The 20,586-nt window shown below is 38.9% G+C and overlaps 1 protein-coding gene across 1 annotated transcript; it reads right to left on the bottom strand.

The window, feature by feature from the left end:
• Positions 1-206: 206 nt before the first annotated feature.
• Positions 207-19,682, bottom strand: BLOC1S5 (biogenesis of lysosomal organelles complex 1 subunit 5). Its single transcript, XM_075052479.1, has 5 exons — positions 19,545-19,682; positions 18,248-18,330; positions 15,872-16,001; positions 11,537-11,595; positions 207-2,311 (listed from the first exon to the last, which is right to left on the bottom strand). The coding sequence occupies exons 1-5, from the start codon at positions 19,654-19,656 to the stop codon at positions 2,132-2,134; spliced, it is 564 nt and encodes a 187-aa protein (XP_074908580.1). The 5' UTR covers positions 19,657-19,682; the 3' UTR covers positions 207-2,131.
• Between the last annotated feature and the right edge of the window lie 904 nt (positions 19,683-20,586).

The raw sequence follows: 20,586 nt of genomic DNA, 5'->3' as shown, positions 1-20,586 counted from the left end.
ACTGAATAAAATAATTAAGCAACAGACAGTTTTCACGTGGTCCCCACAATGAATAAGAATGGGCCCACAGGCACATATAGACTATGAAGAAAAGTGTTTTTAAATGAACTTCAGCATAAAAGTACCTGTATCATTCTGAAGGTGGAACACATTTTCAGTGTTAGGATTTAGAAGCTTTTCAAAGAATCAGGAGCACACATCCCAGATGATTTTGGAAATACCACTTTATTTTCCAGTGAATATCTAACTTGCAACATTTGTATCATTGCTTAAGAGCCCTCAGATTGACAAAATACTAAAATCTACAGCTTCAGTGCACAGTTAATTAGATATCTAAATCTTAATAAAAATTATCAGTGCAAAAATAAAAATTAATTCAGTATGCAGTTAAATGCATTTTGTTATAAAGATATTTGGGCTTTGAGCATATATACATCAAATAATCTGGTAAGAGAAGCCATTTTCAGTCTGTGCTCAAAACAATCAAAACTATTCCACACCCAATTCTAAAGACAGGCAAGAACTAACTTTTTCTTTTTAAATGAAAGTCTGAGCTTAGTTACAACATTCATCATGGGTACATAAGCTGAAAAATATTACAGAGGTCACCTTCTAGTCAAACAGGGGTTGTTCTAAAAGAGGCTTTCCTATTTTTCATGTGTGGGATACTTTTGAGACATCTACGTTTTTTCCATCCACAACAGAGAATTAACAACATTCCAGCATGCCCCAGTGTCGGCAAGTCCTCTTTTCAATCCAGATACACGATGATGATTGATGGAGCTGCTGGGCCTACAGTAGTGGGCAGAGCATCTTGGCAGGAATTCAGTGTTATTGAAAGAAATCTCAAATACTTATTCCATCTCCTCTACTAACTTTAATCACACTATCAACATGCTGCCAGGAATGGAGCCTTGACACCAAGCCATAAACTTACACAAGCAACCATTGTTGGCATATTACTGTTGCAATACAGGTAAAGGGTAAATTCTGTTTATTTTTACCTGTTTCCGTTCTATATTGGACACCAACTAAATTATGGAAAGATATTTCCTGTACTAACAGTTAGCTTGTGCCATATTTCATTAAGGTACTATGTCTCATTTTGCTTGGTTAATGAACTGGTTAAGTTAACTTCTTCAGTTACGCTGCTGTTAACTGCAAGTTTTAAATAAAGTGATACAGGAGTTTCACATACCCCGTTAGAGTAACAGTAAGAAAGCACATCAGTACTACAGGTGTTTTACCACTAATCTGCTCATTTGTTATGCTGATAAAGAAAAATCTTTCCTCAATTGCTTTACAAAGTTCTGACAAGCTTACTCTAAGTAAACCAACAGCATGTCAAATACTTAAGGTAAATACTGTACGAGCTACAAAGCTAATACAAAGACTGATATGCTTCTCGTGATTACTTTTCAGCTTGTTTTGGCTTTGCTTAGAACAGTAAAGCTTAAAAGGAGAGGCCTGAGACATTTACAGGGAGAGAAAAGAAATTGTTGTCCAAGCTCACTTATCCGTTTTTATGTTAGCAAAAACCATTTAAATATCAACTCTACTTCATAACACTGAACATACAACCCAAAAGTTGGAATTGCAACTGCATTTAAAATTTTGTTGAGATCTTTCATTGCTAAAGCTGCAAAGTAAAATATTCCATAAAACAAGTTGGTTTTCCTGAAATCTGTGAATGGGATTTATGGTTTTCCCACTGAATTCTCAGCTAACTATGACTGGAACCTATTACACCTACTTTTTGGGAAAGGGCTGTGGCTGCACACTGGGACAGTTAAATGTTACATTAGTCTCTGTTTTCCCAAATGAGACAATACTCTCTGCAGATAGGAGAGAATTCCAGTTTGCAAGTCCCTGAGCTGATGTAGTCACACAACATAATTTCCAGTTCCACCTTCAAAAAAATGAAGAAACACTGGCATTCCACCTGCCCTGAAGAAAACAAGCACAGATAGGCACTTAAGTTGAAAGTTTGCAACCTTTTCTTCCCATACCAAACCTGTAGAGGAAATTCTCCTTTTTTTCCTACGTGTTTCAGCTTTCCAAAAGAATCTCAATTTAAGTCAGAAGCAACCGAGTATTGGCACAAACCCAGCACTATTAAAAAGGAAAGGTCTTAAAAAGAAACATATTTGGTCAGTTCCTTCTCCATCTCAGAATACTGTTCTTTGAGGCGCTCCATAGCTTTTCTGTGCTCTTCATCCACCTCTGCTTGTTTGTTTTGTTGTTCTTTCATGAATTCCTCCCAGTGGGCAATGCGCTTCTCTTCACAAGCCATCAGCTTGTCCGCCTGAAGCTGAGAGGAGGAAAATGTCAAGTTTTAATATAATTTCCATATTAAAACAGAGGGTTTAATGAGACCTACGTAATGTTAAAGAATCAGAGAAACTGGACTTTTACTTCAGTAAAGTGAAACTAGCAAGGAAACATATGAAAAGGTGAAACTAAAAAGAAAACATTTATTTTTATAGTCAATCCAAAACAAATGGTAAAATGTCTGTGATACTATTAAGGTGATAGCATTGGCAACAATAGCTTTTCTATGCTACAGCCTTGTGAAAAATAATTAAATAAATAAATGGAAAGACATTTTAAAGTTACTAGCTCACCTCGTTTGCTTCTGTTGGTTTCTAAAGATCGTACTTGTTGCATTATTTGCTCCTCTGATTACTGACAATGTCAGAAGTACTGTAAGTAGCTGATATAAATCCGTATTAGCTCACAAAGATTTTCTTTTAAAATGAACTTCTGATTTTGGGAACACAGCATTCAGTGTTTTTAGCCCCCTTAGTTATGGGGGACACCCCCCCCCCAAATCAGCAAATGGACACAGCTCCCCCCCCCCCCCCCCTGCTTCTTCTTTTCTTGTATTCACACAGAAAGAAGCTGCCTACTGACACTAACAGATTCAGGGCGTCCACTGTAAGTACAGGCAGGCCTATGTTATATATGATACAAACTAAAAATGTCTGAGTTATGAGGTAAACACTAGGCCCACTATATTCCATATTTGTGAGTGCTAGACTAAATTTTAGAGAGTTATGTATGTCTATTATTTAGGTACATATGAATTATCAGAGATTAAAGGATCCACTTCAACACTCAAGACAGCATTTGAGATTTTGTCAAATCCGTGTAGACAGAATGCTTCTATGTTTCACAACTAATTATGATGGTTAATAAAACTCCTGTAAATTATATGTCAGCCAATCCTTCAACATATCGCTCCTCTTTTCTTGACATTTGCTACTTTCCCCTTGAAAGTCACTTTTGTTTCAACAAATGAATTTTCTACATTCTTGAATACATTTTTAAAACTAGAAACAAGCCACATTTCTATTTTACCACAATGCATAGGTTCAGCATAGTCATCAGATACTAGTCTTGATGAAAAGCCTCTAATACAAAAAGGAAAAGAGTGAAATAGAATATAACAACATAGATATTCAATGTTTTGAAACTGGCAGTTAGTGTTTCTGCTTTAGCTAGCTAGCTTTTACTGTAATTAATGTTTTACTTTATGAACAAGTTATTTTTCCCCTCATACTTTCATACTGCTTGGCTTCTGGTAAGCCTGATTCCTTTCATTCTCTTATCACCCAAATAAAAAAAAATAAATCTAGCTATTGAGAAAGAGAGATCATACACACATCCAATATTCATGTCGAAATGAGATGTACTTCTGTGGATTTCTTGCATACATTATTAACAGTCTGGCCTCCTTATATTATAGATGCTGAAGTCACAATAAATCTAGGCAGTTGTTCTTGCATTTGCTCCATTTTCCAGCAAAAAAGATTCATTCTTTTTCTTTTTTTTCTCCTTTTTAATATATCAGCAATGACTCTTCTCTATGTACAGTACTTCTGTGTAGGAATAAATACTATCATACAGCTTTAATAGACATCTGGCATTTTTGTCACCTTGAGGCAATGGGAACCCATTTATGTATTCTTCAACACTCTCAAAGCGTTGTTCTTCAAGATCACAAATTGTGGGTTAAATACACTAGTTTTGCCATGCAGCATTTTATATACATGATAACATTATGCCAAGGGATGCAGTATCAGCTACTAACAAAATACACCAGTGTATATAAATAGTTCCACTAGTACACTACTTCATATCCAAAAAAGTTTTGAAACAGCCGGTGCATCACACACACTTTTTGACAGGACTATGCAGCACCTACCCAAACCACACTTCAGCTACACTAACCCATGCTCCTCACAACATGAACAGTTTGCAAGGAACATGAAACTCATGGTGCTACTTTCTATTTTCATTTTCCACTGTGCCATTCCTACCCAAGGACATAAAATGATTTACCTGGGAAAACAACTTAAGACATTTCTGGACCATGAGATAGTGAAGTTTAGTTTACCAAAAATCTGTGGTCTAAGTCTTTTCTTCTCCCCCGGTCAATCAGTCTTTAGTTTGTTCTGGCACAAGAGAAGTGACATTGTGAAATAAAGGGATATTAGCAGCCAGGCTATGCACATTGCCTAATCTATGCCTAAAGACAAATTTAAACAGTTGACTACTGAGAAGCAATTGCTGTAAGTGCTTATTCTTTAAATACATAAATGCAAGCAGCATTGGAAATAAAGTAACTCCATATAATTGCAATTTACACCTTTAACAAAGTAAAAAGTTGCAGATATGAATAATCACTTCAGAAAACAGAAAAAAAAATTAAGATATGCTAGACCAAGCAAATAAGAATGACAAGAAATACCAAGTAAAAGACACCAAGGACTTGAATACTGTTTTCACTCTCCCACCCTGGTAACGATTTGGAAAACCCCACTGTAGAAGCTCAGTGCACTGCAGCTCTGCTTCCTAGAAAACAAATTCAAACTCAACTGTTCTCGGCAGCACCTCCAGATCATTAACACTTACGGCTGCTGAGTGGATATGTTTGTGTGTGCGAGACAGTCGTAATCTTGAAACCAGTATTGCTATTCCTACCAGATGAATAGCCATGTGAACAGCAAAAATAACAAAGTGTGATTCTTAATGGATGCGTGCCTTAGGACACAGATCTTTCAACCAAAGCGTGTGTTGCAGCGTAAACTTTCTTCTTATTAGAAGTTAAAGGATCCACACAGGAGAGACCTACGAATGCTATTGCTGTGGGACAAGCTTCAGTGGGCACTTCAATCTCATTAAGCATCATAGAACAATATGAGAGAGAAATCCTGACCAAAGACAGGTTCCTCCTATGCCCACATCCAACTGCAAGACCCAAGCTGCAACAGACACCATCCCTGGAGCTAAGGTACTACAAGGCTCCCCTCATCCAAGCCTTCTCCGCTGTCTCATAACATAACATCTGCTACTGTGCTACAGCCTTTTGCATAGCAGAACATCACTAACAGTCTTTTGAGGACACATGCTCACACGCAGGACATCGACACCTAGCCCTCCAGCCACAAAAAGATTCAGTTTCTCAGCACAGAAAGATGACTCTCACACTGTAGCTGTGCAAGTACCCTTCAGGTTTGCCCTAAATTGTGCTTTCTTACCACAATGTTCTCCACTCCTACCACATCCTCTTCATATCCAGCGCTGTTAGCTTCACTGGTTTATTCAATTGACCATAACACACAGGAGGAAAAACTAATGAAATCAAGACACTATGCAAAAAATATTGTGTCCTAACTGTAGTTGTAGTGGCAGCACAGCTAGAAAGCATGGAGGTCCATATAGGCAGATGAATAATCTCTCTTGTTAAATATGCCATTGGCAGTCATGAAAAATCTTTAAAATATAAAATTTTTCTAGACATATAGATATCTTGGCATGGATTTGTATTGGTTAAATCAAAAGTCACTCTCATAAAGCAAACAGTTTCCAAAAGTCAACATAATTATGTATATTAGTGATCTGTAGAGACAATACTGAGTATATTTTATACAATCAATTCATGATTTCCAAATTTATACATTTGCAAAAAGTTTGTTTTCCAGAAAACAATACATGTAGAATTTGACAGTGTGCCTGGCAAATTAATTTCCAATTTTGTAACAGTGAGGAAAATAACAACTTCATTTTAAGATTACAGAACTTCAGGTTATTTTCCATCAATTTGTTATTTAGGAAGCATTCCAATGTCATATTACATTTCTCACTCCTCAAAGCCTGACTACTTAAAACCGAAGAAATAACCTCAATCAACTTAAGTATTAATACAAATTGGTGTTGCTCTCTTAAGCGTCAGGATCTCTAGTTATGAAGCATTAATTCATTGCACATTTAAACTCATGCTGAGTAGAAAAGAGCACGTGAACATCATTTAAGAGTAACAATCTTTGAAATACATACCTTCTCTTGCTAAATATGAACTGAAGATTGAAACAAAAAGTTTAGGCTCTAGGTAACTCCTACAGCTTGCTGAATCAAGTACGACAACAGTAAGAAGAATGATCAATCTCTAGAGATCTGTACCACCTCAGTGATGCTGGTATACACAAAACTCTAATACTTCTTTTATAAGTTAAAAACAAGTTATCATGACTACAATAACTGTTAGTAATTCACGCTCCAGCTTTTGCATGTTCTCAGAAATTTTGTATTCAGGAAATGTTTAACAGCATTCTGAGCAACCTCAAACATGTTACCTTGCCTCAGTGGTTTAGGCTTAAAAAAAAATCCCAACAAACAAACCCTCACTCCTAAGAGAATAAATATATTCTAAGGAATTAACAGTCCTCCAAAATTGTAATCTGTACGTACAAGGTAAAAAAAGCTGGCCATATGCAAAGTAGTCCATGTTTTGCAATATTAGAGATGTATGATAAAATATCTTTTTACTTAAAAAAAAAAATCTAATTCACATATCCCAACTCAGAAGACAGTCTTGGTATTACAGAGCTACAGAACATTCTGGGATCAATCTCTACAGTTTCCCTAATCTGATGTATTCCCCAGGCAAGCAAAAAGAGAGGAATGAAAACCTTTTGCTTATGGCATTTACCCTGATGGTGGAGACGTACTTCCAGTTTCTTATACATTGAACAATTAAGTTCTAGATAACTAATGCCTATAACTACCTTTAATATTAGAAGTTTATTATTCTTACATGCTTTTTTTAGTCAGCTGTTTCAAAGGAATACAGAACAGAAACACACCCTTTATCTGCTTGGTTATTGTGTTGACTGAAAAGAGTAACACTGTCATTTCTATGTATACATACATATATTTATAAATCTGAATTCATCAAGTCAATGACTCCTGTCAAATATCTTAATTTCCAAGTCAAACAATAATCCAAAGACCTTCAGTAGCTGGGCCCCCGTAGGTGACATATGACATAGTAAGAGACTAAAGAACTTGAAATTGCCTTTGCATACTGATGGTCAGTTATGAAGCACTTTGGTCTTATCACAGAATACGAAAATATAACATGCATTCTGAATAAATACATATTCATATTTCAGGAAGGTAGAAGAATGTTTTTTTTCCTCAAGTCCAGAAAGCACTTGCAGTGGTAATAAAAAACTTCTGACCTGTTAAAATATTTTTTACTGTCATGAAGAACGAAATAATGCCTGCATGCTTGAAACTACAGGTATAGTTGCATGAGAAAATAATCCCTTTTTCTCCTTTAAAAAAAAATTAAAAAAAAATTGGAAGAATAGTAATTCAGTGTTAATTTTCATTATTTTTTAAACTTGTAACTTTGCAAGACCAACCCAACTATGTAAAAGATAAATTGCAATAAATTCTGGCCCATACACAGTCAGCAAAACACTTAAAATAAAGATTTACAGAACTCCCAAATTGCTGAAAAATTCTAATTACAAATTTTGGATTGCTGGTAATGATTAAAAAAACCAGAAACAGACACCTTGTTTTTTAGGTTTCATTCTTTCGTTTCCAGGCCTGCCAACTGGAAAAACTGTTAACTTGTAAACTAACAAAAATATCACAAAGAATAGCACATACAAACATGAAAATCAGTGTACTTTCATAGAACAACTTTTCAGAGTATAGCCTAATTTTAATTTCTACCTTTTATCATTTCAAATGACTGCTAAAACAAACAAATCTGTAAAACTATAGTATAAACCCACAAGTAAAAAAACCAACCAAACAGAAAGAACACAAGCCCTTTCAGTCAGACTTAATTATAAATTAGAAAACAGCACCTAATAAACCCAACACAGCCACCTCAGAAAACATGTAAGTTTCCACTTTCTCCTCATCCAGTAAAGAAGTGTCTACAAAGTTGTTCTGGTATTTTGTTATATAAATAAACCAGTGCACTATAACAAGACAGAAGCCAATATTATGCTACCACATTTAGGCTTCAGAACAACACATTTTGTTCTTCGGTAAAACCTCACGACCTTTGTAACATGGGAAAATTGCCGTATGAACTAAAGCATGCAGACGGACCTGAGCCAAGAGGAAGCCTTAGGTAATCATGACATCGTATGGTATCGGTACAATATTTAGCCAGGAACCAAAAAAAAGAGTCTCAATAATCAGCTATAAATTGTAATGTTTTAAGCATTACACAATGCAACATTTCCTGCCATGCTGTAGATTTCTATTTGATCCAAAAGATCGTCTAACTGTCAGCAACAGTACATTATTCTTTATGCTTTTATTATCTGTGTTACTGACTGGCACTTACTATCACTTACTGTACAGAAAAAAAATTTTTTTACCCCACCTGAAAAGATCTACAAGGTAGTACAAATGGTATTTCTACATGGCTGTTAATTTGGCAAAATTTGGACAGATTTTTTTTCATTTGTTCATTTCATCTGAAAATCATCTCCTCATCCCCAAACACTCAGAACTCCAATTCTATCCTCCTATAAGGTTTCCAGCTCCTGTCCACACTGATACTTTTTTCCAGCTTTTTCCTGGTTTTGATTGCTGGTTATATATTCTTTCAGCAATACCTCTTCTGCAAACAGTATTTCACATGTTCTGCTAGAAGTTCCTTCAGTCACCCACCAGAACATAAGCCACAGCAAGCTGTTAAACTTCACTTTTTGCATGTAACCCGAATACTTGGCCTCCATTTCTGTCTTTCAGTATAACTTCATAAATACGAGGGTTTGGGAAACTCAATCTAAGCTTAGAATCTGTTCTATGTTTGTAACAATGCCTACTACTTTTATGAGTAATTTTTTTAATAAGAAATTTAGACAACACCGAATTTGGAAGACTTTCAGCTTTCATGTTCATATAAAAAGTTGAAAATAGTTTTGAGTTAAAGTTTCATAATTTGGTTTCGATATAAACCAAAGCTTGTCTAAATTACAAACATAGTTACTGCCTTATTAATTCCTGTTCTTGGAATTCCCTTTGGTGTGTTAGCAAATTTACATATTTTGGCAGTGATGTCTTTTATATTCCTTTTATATCAACACCTAAGCTCAGACATTAGTTATTTGGAAAAAATCTAATCTGATTATGAAACCATTTTTTCACTCCATAGCGCATACTGCTTGAACCTGAAAGATAGCAAAGCCTTCTTGTACTCAGTACTGACTCACATGAGTTGGTTGTATTTATTTCTATCCTTGTTTTACTGTCATTGGTTATGCAAAAAATTAACATTTGTAAAAACATCAAATTTATCAGTAAACTTTGTTTTTAGTATTACTTGGGCTGTTTTTCTTGAAATTAAAAAACACAAACAAAAAATAAAAACACATAAAAAACCCCAAACCAAAACCCCCACCATTTGAGGCAGACACAGGCTTTGAGGAATGTTACCATACTAGTTTATGCTAAAGCAATTAAGAGATAATGAGAAGTGTTAGGTACCTTCCAGTATAAGCCTGTACCCTTCTACATAAAAATATTTAAAATAAAAAAAATAAGAAAGTAGTACACAAAACCAGGTTTACAAAATTTCTTGAAAACTTCTCAAGTTTCTCCCATAAGCTTAAAGTAATCCACAGCTTGAACTACTAACTAAATATTACTGATCTAGGTGGGAAGACTACTCAACGAGACAGAGGATTCCATGAATGCTTCTTTCAATGACATTCTTGTAATCACAAATTACTTTATACCCTAAGTGAGAATGTGGTAGGGACATCATCATTTCCCTTTTGTTCCTTAGCTGATACCAGCAGCTGAAAGGAACGGCAAAAAGGGATAATTAGTAAAGCAAATAATCTTAAAATTCATTCGATTCAGCAGAAATTGATAATTTCACTGAGGACTGCTAACACTAATCACTTGACACCAGACCCTACCAAAACTCCATTATTTTTTCAGAGCACGTAATTTCAGAAAGAAAAAGTAAGGAAAAAGTATTTCTCCTCAAGTGGCTGCACTACAATGACAACTTTTATCTATAATGTAAAAAAAGTTACCTGCCTGTTACTATGCACATTTGGGAAGTGTCAAGCCAAAAAATTTTACTATACAAGCTTAAAGAAATGCTACAAATCCTGAATAGCTATTAGTATTCTGCCACTGTATTAAAAAAAAAAAAAAAGAAAAAAGAATGGAAAAATACAGCTAATGTTTTTAAAAACAATAGTTACCATTCTTATTGAGTGTTCATTTTATAAGTTATAAACTTTTTTATTAAAGTTTTACTTCAAACACACAGTAGCAGAACTGCAAGAATCTCCTACTTAACCTCTCTGTTAGTATCTACACTAGTGTTAGACACAAGCAAACTTTGTCAGGGTTCAGCAGCGTGCTGTTTGCACAGTACCAGTATTCAACTGCAACTGTACTGCCCATCTTCACTGATTACAAAAAGGAAAGAAAAACATGACTATCAGCTTACATAAATCAATGCACAGCCTGTTTTGCATGACGTCAACAGAAACGTCTTCAGTTTTTCTGAACTAAATGATTATAACTAACATTTAGCAAGTAAAAAGATAACACAGGAACACAATCATGAAGGAGTAATGGGAAAACATGAAACTAATTTCTTGTATAATTTTCCAAATTTTAGATTGAGAGCACATGTATTTCAAATGAGCAAAGTGTAGCCAACTGAAAAGATTCCAATGATTCGCATGTTCCTATAATATAGCCCTTCATTAAATAACCCATCCACAAGTGAAAAACATACTTCCTTTTCAACAAGCAATATATATATAATATGGTCAATGTTCTCAGCTAACTAGGAAAGATTTACATTTCCATTCTGGTAGGTTAGTAGGTGATTTTTGTTCCACAGAAAATAATTTTTTTATATGTTTAAGCTTTCCCTGTGTGCTACAAATATTATAGTCTAGCTAGGAGGGGAAATAAAGCAAAGGAAATAAAAAAAAATAGTTTCCATACATCACGAGATTGTAGGAAGAACTAGTGAACCATTAACTTTGCAGTCGAGAACATATATGCCACTGCAGTATGTTTTATAAGTGCAGAAATCACCCCAAAATATGTTTTACTGAAAGTATATGAAGTATAGAAAAATATGCTTTTAAGGTCCGCTATACTGAAGACAGATAAACTTGCTGTAGAAGCACAAGACTCTTACTTAGAACACATTATAAAAATCTATCCATCCATCCTTTACCTTCCTCTCTTCACGCTCCCTCTCTTGGAGTCTATGGATCATATTGTTGGCAGCTTGCACTGAAATAACAAATTGCAGTAGATCAGTCTGCTGTTCTAAATCAAAGAAATTTGCCTGAAAGGGATTTAAAAGACATGAGGCTGTTGCAAGTCAAAGATTATATTCGACTGTGTCACTTAACTCTGCACAAAGAAGATTTGTCAGTACTTGCAGAAAATACTTTACATTGATAACTGTATGTAGGCATATCACCGAGATTAACCCTTGTGTGTTCTAGAAGCCTAAAAGAGAAAGGCAGCTAGGTCCTCTTGTGCCCATACTCCTTAGTGTTGCTGACGAGCTAGAGTGCACTACTCAGCACCTCAGAAGACATCAAAAAAACTCTCATGTCAGTAAGTAGAAATGGGTGATCAAGCTCTATGTTTTGGTTGGGGTTTTTTTTGTCTTATTTTTTCCCCATCAAATGTAAAAAGTGATTTAGTATAAACAATTTACACGGAGAACATCTTTATGCTGGAGCCAGCCTCTTCTCTCGTGAGTCTAAGCCTAGGAAAACTTCTCAGTGGAAATAGGAACTGTATTCCTATGCATTTTTTTCCCCTAACTTATTTAACACTTAATTAATGCAGAATTAAATAAACCAATTTCCCCAGAGCAGTCATTTCTCCCACTAACACACCCTAGCATCAAGAAATACCGTACTTATTTATCATCATCTTAAAGCTGGTGACTTCTCACAGCAGGAGGCAGGCTCCTGACCCCCTGAGAACTTCCAGTTACAGAACAGGTTCACTGCCCTCGTAGCTGATAAGGAGCTGGTAGCACCATGCATTGGAGCATCTGGTGGCTGAGCCTGAGCCACTCAGGACAACAGAAGACAGTGGCAAGTGGTAGTTGTAGCAGAATCCCTATGGCAGGGGACAGAGGCTCCCCACCTGTCCATATGTTTTGTCATCTAGGGAGGTTTGCTGCTTGCCAGGAGCTCACACTTAGCATGTTGTAGAGAGGCTACTGAGGCTCAGACTATAACCCCTGCTGCTTTTCCATGTAGACAACCAGCTGTACTGCAGAGGTGACCTGAGAAATATCAGGAATGACTACAGGGATCTGGGGACAGTGGTCAAAGGCATAGTAGTCTGGGTAATGTCCTCCTCATCCTTCCTGGTGAGGGGGACTCCATGGGTTTTTGGGGTTAACAGCTGGTTGCACAGTTGGTGTTGGCAGCAAGGTTTCGGTTTCTACACCCATAAGACCCATTCTGAGCACCCACAGCTGCTTGGAAGAGATGGGATCCACGTGACTAAACAGGGCAAGAGTACGTTTGCCAAAAGGCTGGCCAACCTGGTAGGGCCAGCTTTAAACCAGAAATGACAGGTGAGGGAGTGACTCCTCAAAATAAAAAAAGTAAAGAAGTTGGGGATAGGGTAGGCAAACCAAGGGTCTGGGATGATGGTAACAGAAGGGACATAGCACCCTTTTCAAGGATCACCTCCTCCAAGCTCAAGAAAGATCCATCCCAACAAGCAGGAAATCAAGCAAAGGCAGCAGGAGGCCTGCATGGATAGGCAACAAGCTCCTAACTGACTTCAGACTCAGAAAAGAAGTGTATAGGAGGTGGAAGCAGGGGCAGGTAACCCAGGAGGAGTACAGAGTTGCTGTCTGATTGTGCGGAGACAGGGCTAGGAAAATCAAAGCTGATCTGGACTTGAATCTGGAAAGGGGTGCGAAAGGCAACAAGAAAGGATTCTACGAGTATGTAAACAGCAAAAGGAAAACTAGGGAAAATGCAGGCCCTCTGCTGAATGGGGCAGGGGAGCTGGTGACGAAGACCATGGAAAAGGCCAAGGTACTCAATGCCTTCTTTGCCTTAGTCTTTACCATAAAGACCAGCCTTCAGGAATCCCAGGCCCCTGAGACCAGAGGGAAAGTCTGGAGCAAAGTCGACTTACCCTTGGTGGAGGAGGACCAGGTTAGGGAGCACTTAAACAAACTGGAAATACGTTAAGTCCACAGGGCCTGACAAGTTGTGTCCACAAGCACTGAGGGAGCTGGCTGATGTCGCTGTGAGGCCACTCTCTCTCTTTGAAAGGTCACTGCAACTGGGAGAGGTTCCTGAAGACTGAACTCCTATCTTCAAGGGCAAGAAGGAAGATCCGTAGAACTACTGACCATTCAGCCCAACCTCAATCTCAGGAAAGGTGATGGAAAAAAATCCTCCTGGAAGCATTTCCAAACATATGAAGAACAACAAGGTGATTGGGAGTAGTCAGCATGGATTTAGGAATGGGAAATCACCCTTAACCAACCTGATAGCCTTCTATAATGCAGTGACTAGCTTGGCGGATGGGGGGAAAGCAGGCAATGTTGCTTATCTCAGCTTCAGTAAGGCTTTATACAGTCTCCCACAACATCGTCATAGACAAGCCAACAAAGTACAGGTTAGGTAAGTGGACAGTGAGGTGGACTGAAAACTAGCTGAACAGCTAAGTCTAAAGTCTGTGATCAGCAGCACAAAGTCAAGTTGGAGGCAAGCCTCTAGTGACTTAGCCCAGGGGTCAGCACTGCAGCCGATACTGTTTAACATCTTCATCAGTGGCCCAGATGCTGGAGCAGAGTGCACTCTCAGCAAGTTTGCAGAGGATACAAAACCAGGAGGAGTGGCTGAAAGACTATATGGTTGCACTGCCATTCAGAGGGACCTTGAGCAACTGGAGAATTGAGCTGAGAGGAATCTTCTGAGGACCAACAACACGGCCTTGCAGCAAAAAAAGACGGCCAACAGCACCCTGGGCTGCATTAGGAAGAGCACTGTCAACAGGTCAAGGGAGGTGATCCCTCCTCTCTGCTCAGCACTGGTGAAACCGCACCTGTGGTATTTTGTTCACTTCTAGGCTCCCCAGTAAATGAAAGAGATGGACTTACTAGACAAAGTCCAGCGCATGGCCACAAAGATGATTATGGGTCTGGAGCATCTTTTTTAAGAGGGGAGGCTGAGAGAGCTAGGACTGCTCAGCCTGCAGGAAAGAAGGCCCAGGGGGAAATCTCATCAATGCAAATAAATATCTGATTGAAGGGAATGAAGATGAGGGAGCCAGACTCTTCCTATAGTGCATGACAAGAGCCAGTGGGCACAAACTGAAACACATGAGATTCCATCTGAACACAAGAAAACACTTTTTTCTTGTAGGGGTGGTCAAATACCGGCACAGGTTGCCCAGAGAGGTTGTGGAGTCTCTGTCTGTAGAGGAATTAAAAACCCAGCTGGACACAGCCCTGGACAACTGGCTCTAGCTGCCCCTCCTTGAGCAGGTAGGCTGGACAAAATGACCTCCAGAGGTCCCTTCCCACCTCAATCATTCTGTGATTCTATTGCTAATGATGTATTGCACAGCTGGTCATTAGAAAGTCAGGGAGCAATATCAAAGGTTCACTTCATTTAGAAGGTATTAGAACATATACCTTATTTGCATGACTAAATTTTAAGTTTCGCATCTTTTCCTGCAATTGTTTTGTGCGTATAGCATCATCTACTATTTGTTATTCTGCATATACCAGATGCCATATAAATAAGGGATATGAAATTAAATGCTTATATAACGTGCACTACATAAAATATAACAAAACCCACACTGGCATGTTTCAACTGCGTAAATTTGGCAGCTAAAGCTATATAGCCACACTCCCCTAAAATATCTTTTCGAGATGCTATCCTGTTGAATAAGTAAGAAAGAAAAAAGATACTGAAAAATTAATACAACAAATTTTAAACTTTCTTTTAAAATCTGAGCAATAAAAAGATATATTAGATGGTTATAACGATGCAACTAGGATTAGCATGCAACAATTACTACTACTACCCTCTTTGTGACTAAATAATAGCACATTTCATAGCTATATAGCAGCAAGTTTTGTTTTAAATCATGGGGGCAGTATTATGCTCTCTTGCAGGAAAACTAAGAAACTTGAAGGTCACACCACAGCATGCTTGCAACAAACAAGAAAACTGAAATTTTGTCCATGGCTTTAGCCAACATGGAGCACTATCCTGTTTTTAAGTGAGTAGCAAAAGATTGAGCTGAAATAGCTTTTAATTAAATCAACAGAAAGCTTTAATGTAACCTTAGCAAGAGCTGCGTAGGCTGGACCAATAGATATAAAAAAAAAAATGCCCCTGTGGATTCCCTTTTAAAATCTGACAGAAATGAGAACAAAGCACATAAATGGTAGAAAATTTATCCAAGGATGGATTTTTCCTCAAATCATATTTTGAATCCAAACTATTTAAATCATTCCTCAAAATGATTCAACAAGGGAAATAAGAAGCTACGTGCTTACATCTCTTGAATGCTTCATTCAAATTGTCATGCATTGCCTGCTCACACTTAGGAAGAACGTGTTCATTCGTTTCAAAGATTGTGTTCTTTAGATTTTCAAGTACTCGTAGTTCTCGGAGGCCACGTTTTTCCTGCCAGAAGAATTGAAAGAAAATGTGTGGCTAACAAGGAATTCCACTTTCCAAAATAAGATGGTTTCCCAGTTGATGAACTAACAGCTTTATCTCAAAGACTATACCATTGTCTATTAAAGTGTTACTCATTTAGCACAACTGATAAAACCAGTTTTGTGAAAAAAAAAAAGAGAGTAATGCTCCATTCTCCACACTAAAATACAGGAATACTTTGAATGACACTTCTGGCCCTTGTGAGAAAAGTTAGTATTTACTAATGAAAACATTGTGTGGAAAAATGTGTTGTTTTGTATAGATAATTTACAGCATATCAAAAACAACAGAGAGAAACAGAGCTTGAAAGCATTGCATTTTTATAACTCAATTGTTACAGAGAAATAACATAGCAGTGATTCTGCTTGCTTGATGTCTGACCTTCCAGATTTAACACGGTACGAGGTTAAAACTATGCAAGTAAAATTGTTTTTACTGAAGTAAAGCAATGAAGTCAGGACTAAAAAATAACATAACACAGCTAACTAAAGAGGAAGTCATTCTGGCTCACTGCTGGTCATGATTAATTATAAGAAGAACAAGCTCTTGCTTTATTGTTTACATTAAAAAAAAAAAGAAAATTTTTCTGAAGCCACAGCACTACTTCCACTCTGAATTTCACCTGCACTTTGCTTCAGACAATGAAAAAGATTCCGAAATTTGCTCCAGGCTGCCACCTGCTTCCTTCCTACTTTTCGCCCTCTTCAGAGTTATGAGTAGAGTTGCACATAAGCATTGCTATACTGAAAGTTAAAAATCATAAAGCAATTCTAGATAATAAAAAAATAATTCATCGCATGACGTGGGCAATTGGATCACCATACCCATTTTAAATCTTCAGAAACAGAGGTTCTGTTTACAGACAAGTAAAGCTATTTAATTAAACAGGCTCCAAACTTCCTAAATACAAATCTACACTCCTTACACACTAGATGCTAATCACTGAAAAAAAAAGTGTATGTCCTATGACAACCAAAAAATATCTGATATCTCAAAGTTAGAAACAAGTGTAATTTTTTGGAAGAAATTCTAAGTTGCAAAAATGTAAATAATCCTCTGCTTTGCTACATTCCCCCTAAAAGTATAAAATAGAAATTAAGTTTCAAGAAAAGATCTAAGAATATACAAAATTTGTCTAAGAAACAGAACAAGACTTTGGGCGCAATGACAGAAATATATGAATTCTGAAGATACGAGTTCTAATTCTGAAACTGAGTTTAAAATTTTCCTTCCTATGAAAAGCCATGTAAAACTATTTACTGTATCCTATAACATATTTAGGGAAGGCAAAGAAAAGAAATCATTCCTCATGACTCTCAAGCCATTACAATACACATCTGATGACGGTTTAGTTCACATACATATTTTGCTAAACCAGTATAGAGACAAATTAGACCTGCTTGAATTATTAGTTACAATCCGGGGGGTGGGGGAGAAGACATTTTAATGTCATCTTGTTAAAAATCAGCTCTGCATACTGGCAGTTTGAGGTATAACTGTATTTTCAGGACTAATTTTAGGATTTTAAATTCCACATTCTGTAAGAATGAAAATCTACTCAGAAATAGCCTTTTGCTGCCACAAGACTCTATTTTTCTAAACTTTTGCTGCCATCTTGTGGAAACCATCTTACACTTTCCAAGCACAGTTGTATATAAACATCTTTACACCTTCAGTACTTTAGCCTTATTTGCAGCCAATCAGATAACATTCATCCCATTTTTAATGATTTTCTTGCTTTGCATGAAGTGTTGCTCTTCTCTTCTAGTAATATTACTTTCTTTCATGGAACAAAAGTTAAAGCAAAATTAAATTACAACTGTGCTAGCTGAATCCAGCTGAGGCACAAAGCAATTTCTTAATCAGATGTAAACCTATACTGGTCAACAATATTTTTCTTGAACCAATAAGACTTGTCTAAGATGGTAGGACTACATCTTTCCCCTACATTAATATTCCTGCCAGCCTTTTGCAGGAAAAATACTTATGGCTCTTTCAAAACTTTTTTAAATAAAAAGACTTAAATTACTGCCTTGTTTACTAAAGATGCAGACATGCTATAGGTGCATTGAGTTATTCTGGATGAGAAACACACATCAAGTCTTGCTGAAGAAAATAACATACATATTATAATCTCTAAAAAGACACTAAAACTGTTTAAAGTCTCAAGCTCTGAAGATTACAGCACCCAGTAAGATACAAATACTTACTTCAAATTCTTTAACAAAGTAACGTATTTCTCCCTGAATTACTGGTCTGTGATCCAGTAGTCTTGAATAGATTTCCCCAACATCTAGAAGATTAACAAAAGTCGGATGTTTAGTTTTTCTCTCACACTCCATACTAGACTACACAACCCAAGGTAACACACCATACTTCAATGCCAGAAGGACTACTGCTCACCAAACACATGTAAAATCAAAAGAGCACCAGAATAACATTTGTTGGCTATCTTGTCTATGCAGCAAACCATCAACTTAAATAAATTGTGATGAATCAGTATTCCAGGTGCCACAGACACTTTTCTGTGAAGGTGAACGTCCTCCTCTGCCTCTCAGTACCCTGTTTCAATCCTCCTCCTCCTCAATACAGCTTCTGTATCTGACTGTTAACAGTGGTAAAAGAGTAGAACTAAACGCTGCAGCTCAACAGAGATTCACAGCTTAAGACGCGGGAGTTTTATGCAGCAAGAGACAAGAGGAAAGCTCACTACAAAGGAAAACTGTCAGCGTTTACTTGTATTCCAGGGCCAAAGACTTGAAACCTAGTCTTGAAGAAGAGTATTTACTACATAAATAAGTATGAAGAATAGGCTTAGCTGTCATACAGGAAAAAAAAAACCATTAAATTTAAAAGTGCTCTGATAGCATAGCAAATAAAGACTATTTCGAGAAATACACGGTGTAGTTCCAGCAAGCCCTCTGAAGTGATACTGAACGGGCACTGCCATCTAAAGGAAGAGTCCTGCTTTTCCTCCTGCCCTAGCTGTTGGAGCTACCTTCTGGCTCTCCCTCCCCACTGCATCCCCGTGGGTTTGCTCAACACCCTGAATCCGCGCCCCGCCCCCCCGCCCCCCTTCAAAAAAAACCCGCAGGATTATGTCGAATTTGGGGAATGACATGGCTGCAGTAAATCCAGCACAGGCTAAAACGCTTCCAAGCTCAAACGCTCCTCTGGACGGATTAACGAGGACACACCGCGGACGCTGGGGGCAACGAGGCAAAAAGCAGGAGAAGCTTCGCGCCAGCGGCAAGGGCTGGGGCCCAGGCTCAGCTTCCCCAAACCAGGCCACGCAGCTGCGCCGAGTTTCAAGCCCCAAGGGCCGAGAAGCCAGCTTAAGCCTCCCGGGGCCGCCTGGCTCCGAACCTCAGAACGCTTCGCGGGGCCGCAGAGGGGCTGAAGGGATGGCTCGCGCGCTCCTCCCCTCACGGCCCCGGCCCCGCAACACGGCGGGCTCGGCCAACCGCAGGCACCCCGTACCGAAGGCGGGCCGGTCCCGCTCCTTACCCTTTATGATGGGCTGAATCGGGGAGCCGGCGCCCAGCGCCTCCCGCTTCCTATCGCCGGGCGGCGGGGCCGACCCGCTCCGGTTGGGGGACGCGGGGCCAGCCCCGCTCATGGCGCCCGGCGGCCCTTCCCTTCCCCTCCCCGCCCGCTCAACTTCCGGCCTCGCCCCGCTGCCCCTCTGTGAGGTCATCGCCGCGCGCCGGCCGTTGCTGAGGGAAGGGCGGGGCGGGCCGCCCCCGACACCGCGGCCGCGCCGAGGAGAACGTTCCTCACACGGCGGGGGGCTGCTGGCGCCTGGGGTCGGCACCGGGGACGCCTTGAGGGCAGAACGCGGGGGCCGGGGCGGGGGGTTCCCCTGTGCGGCCCAGCCCGGCGGCGGCAGCGGCATCGGGGACGCCTTGAGGGCAGAACGCGGTGCGTGGCTTTCTGCGGGCCCGGCCTTCCCCAAGACAGACCACCAGCCAAACGACCCCCGCGAAGGACAGCCCAGCCCCTGTCCGTGTGTCGGTTTGTGTGGTAGGAGAGGAGACCTGCGTTCCCAGCCATCAGCGTGCTGCCGGGTGTAGCGAACGCGGGTAACGACTGTTGGACAGGACGGCTACGAAAATTAAGAGCAGCTGTCTTATTTTACAGCTATGCAAAAAAGCAAAAATGACATGAAATCCCCACACCTTTCTTCTAACGCCACTTGAGAGCATTACGATTTTTTTCATATACTTCCCTTATAAAATACAATATATTAACCATCTTCTGGGACTTCTTTTTTCATGCCACAAACTCAGCAACTTTTTGAACAGCTTGATCCTACTTAGGTCATTGCACCTACAGTTTGGGTTTTTACACATCTTTTTTTTATTCGCAATACACACCACACTGCTCAGTGTCTGTGTACGGTCGATGAAGGAAGAACTGGACCACAAATTCTGCTACAGTTGCTGCAGCCTTCAGTGTCCTGACCCAGAATACCTGAAAGGAGCCAGTTTAGCTGGAACAATTAATATTTTATTAGTAGAAAACAGGAGTAGTATGTATTTCTTTGTTA

The sequence above is a fragment of the Buteo buteo genome, chromosome 20 (genome assembly GCF_964188355.1).
Source record: "Buteo buteo chromosome 20, bButBut1.hap1.1, whole genome shotgun sequence".
Classification (NCBI taxonomy): domain Eukaryota; kingdom Metazoa; phylum Chordata; class Aves; order Accipitriformes; family Accipitridae; genus Buteo; species Buteo buteo.
Note: the sequence above shows the minus strand (reverse complement) of the source record. Positions and strands in the feature narration are given on the sequence as shown.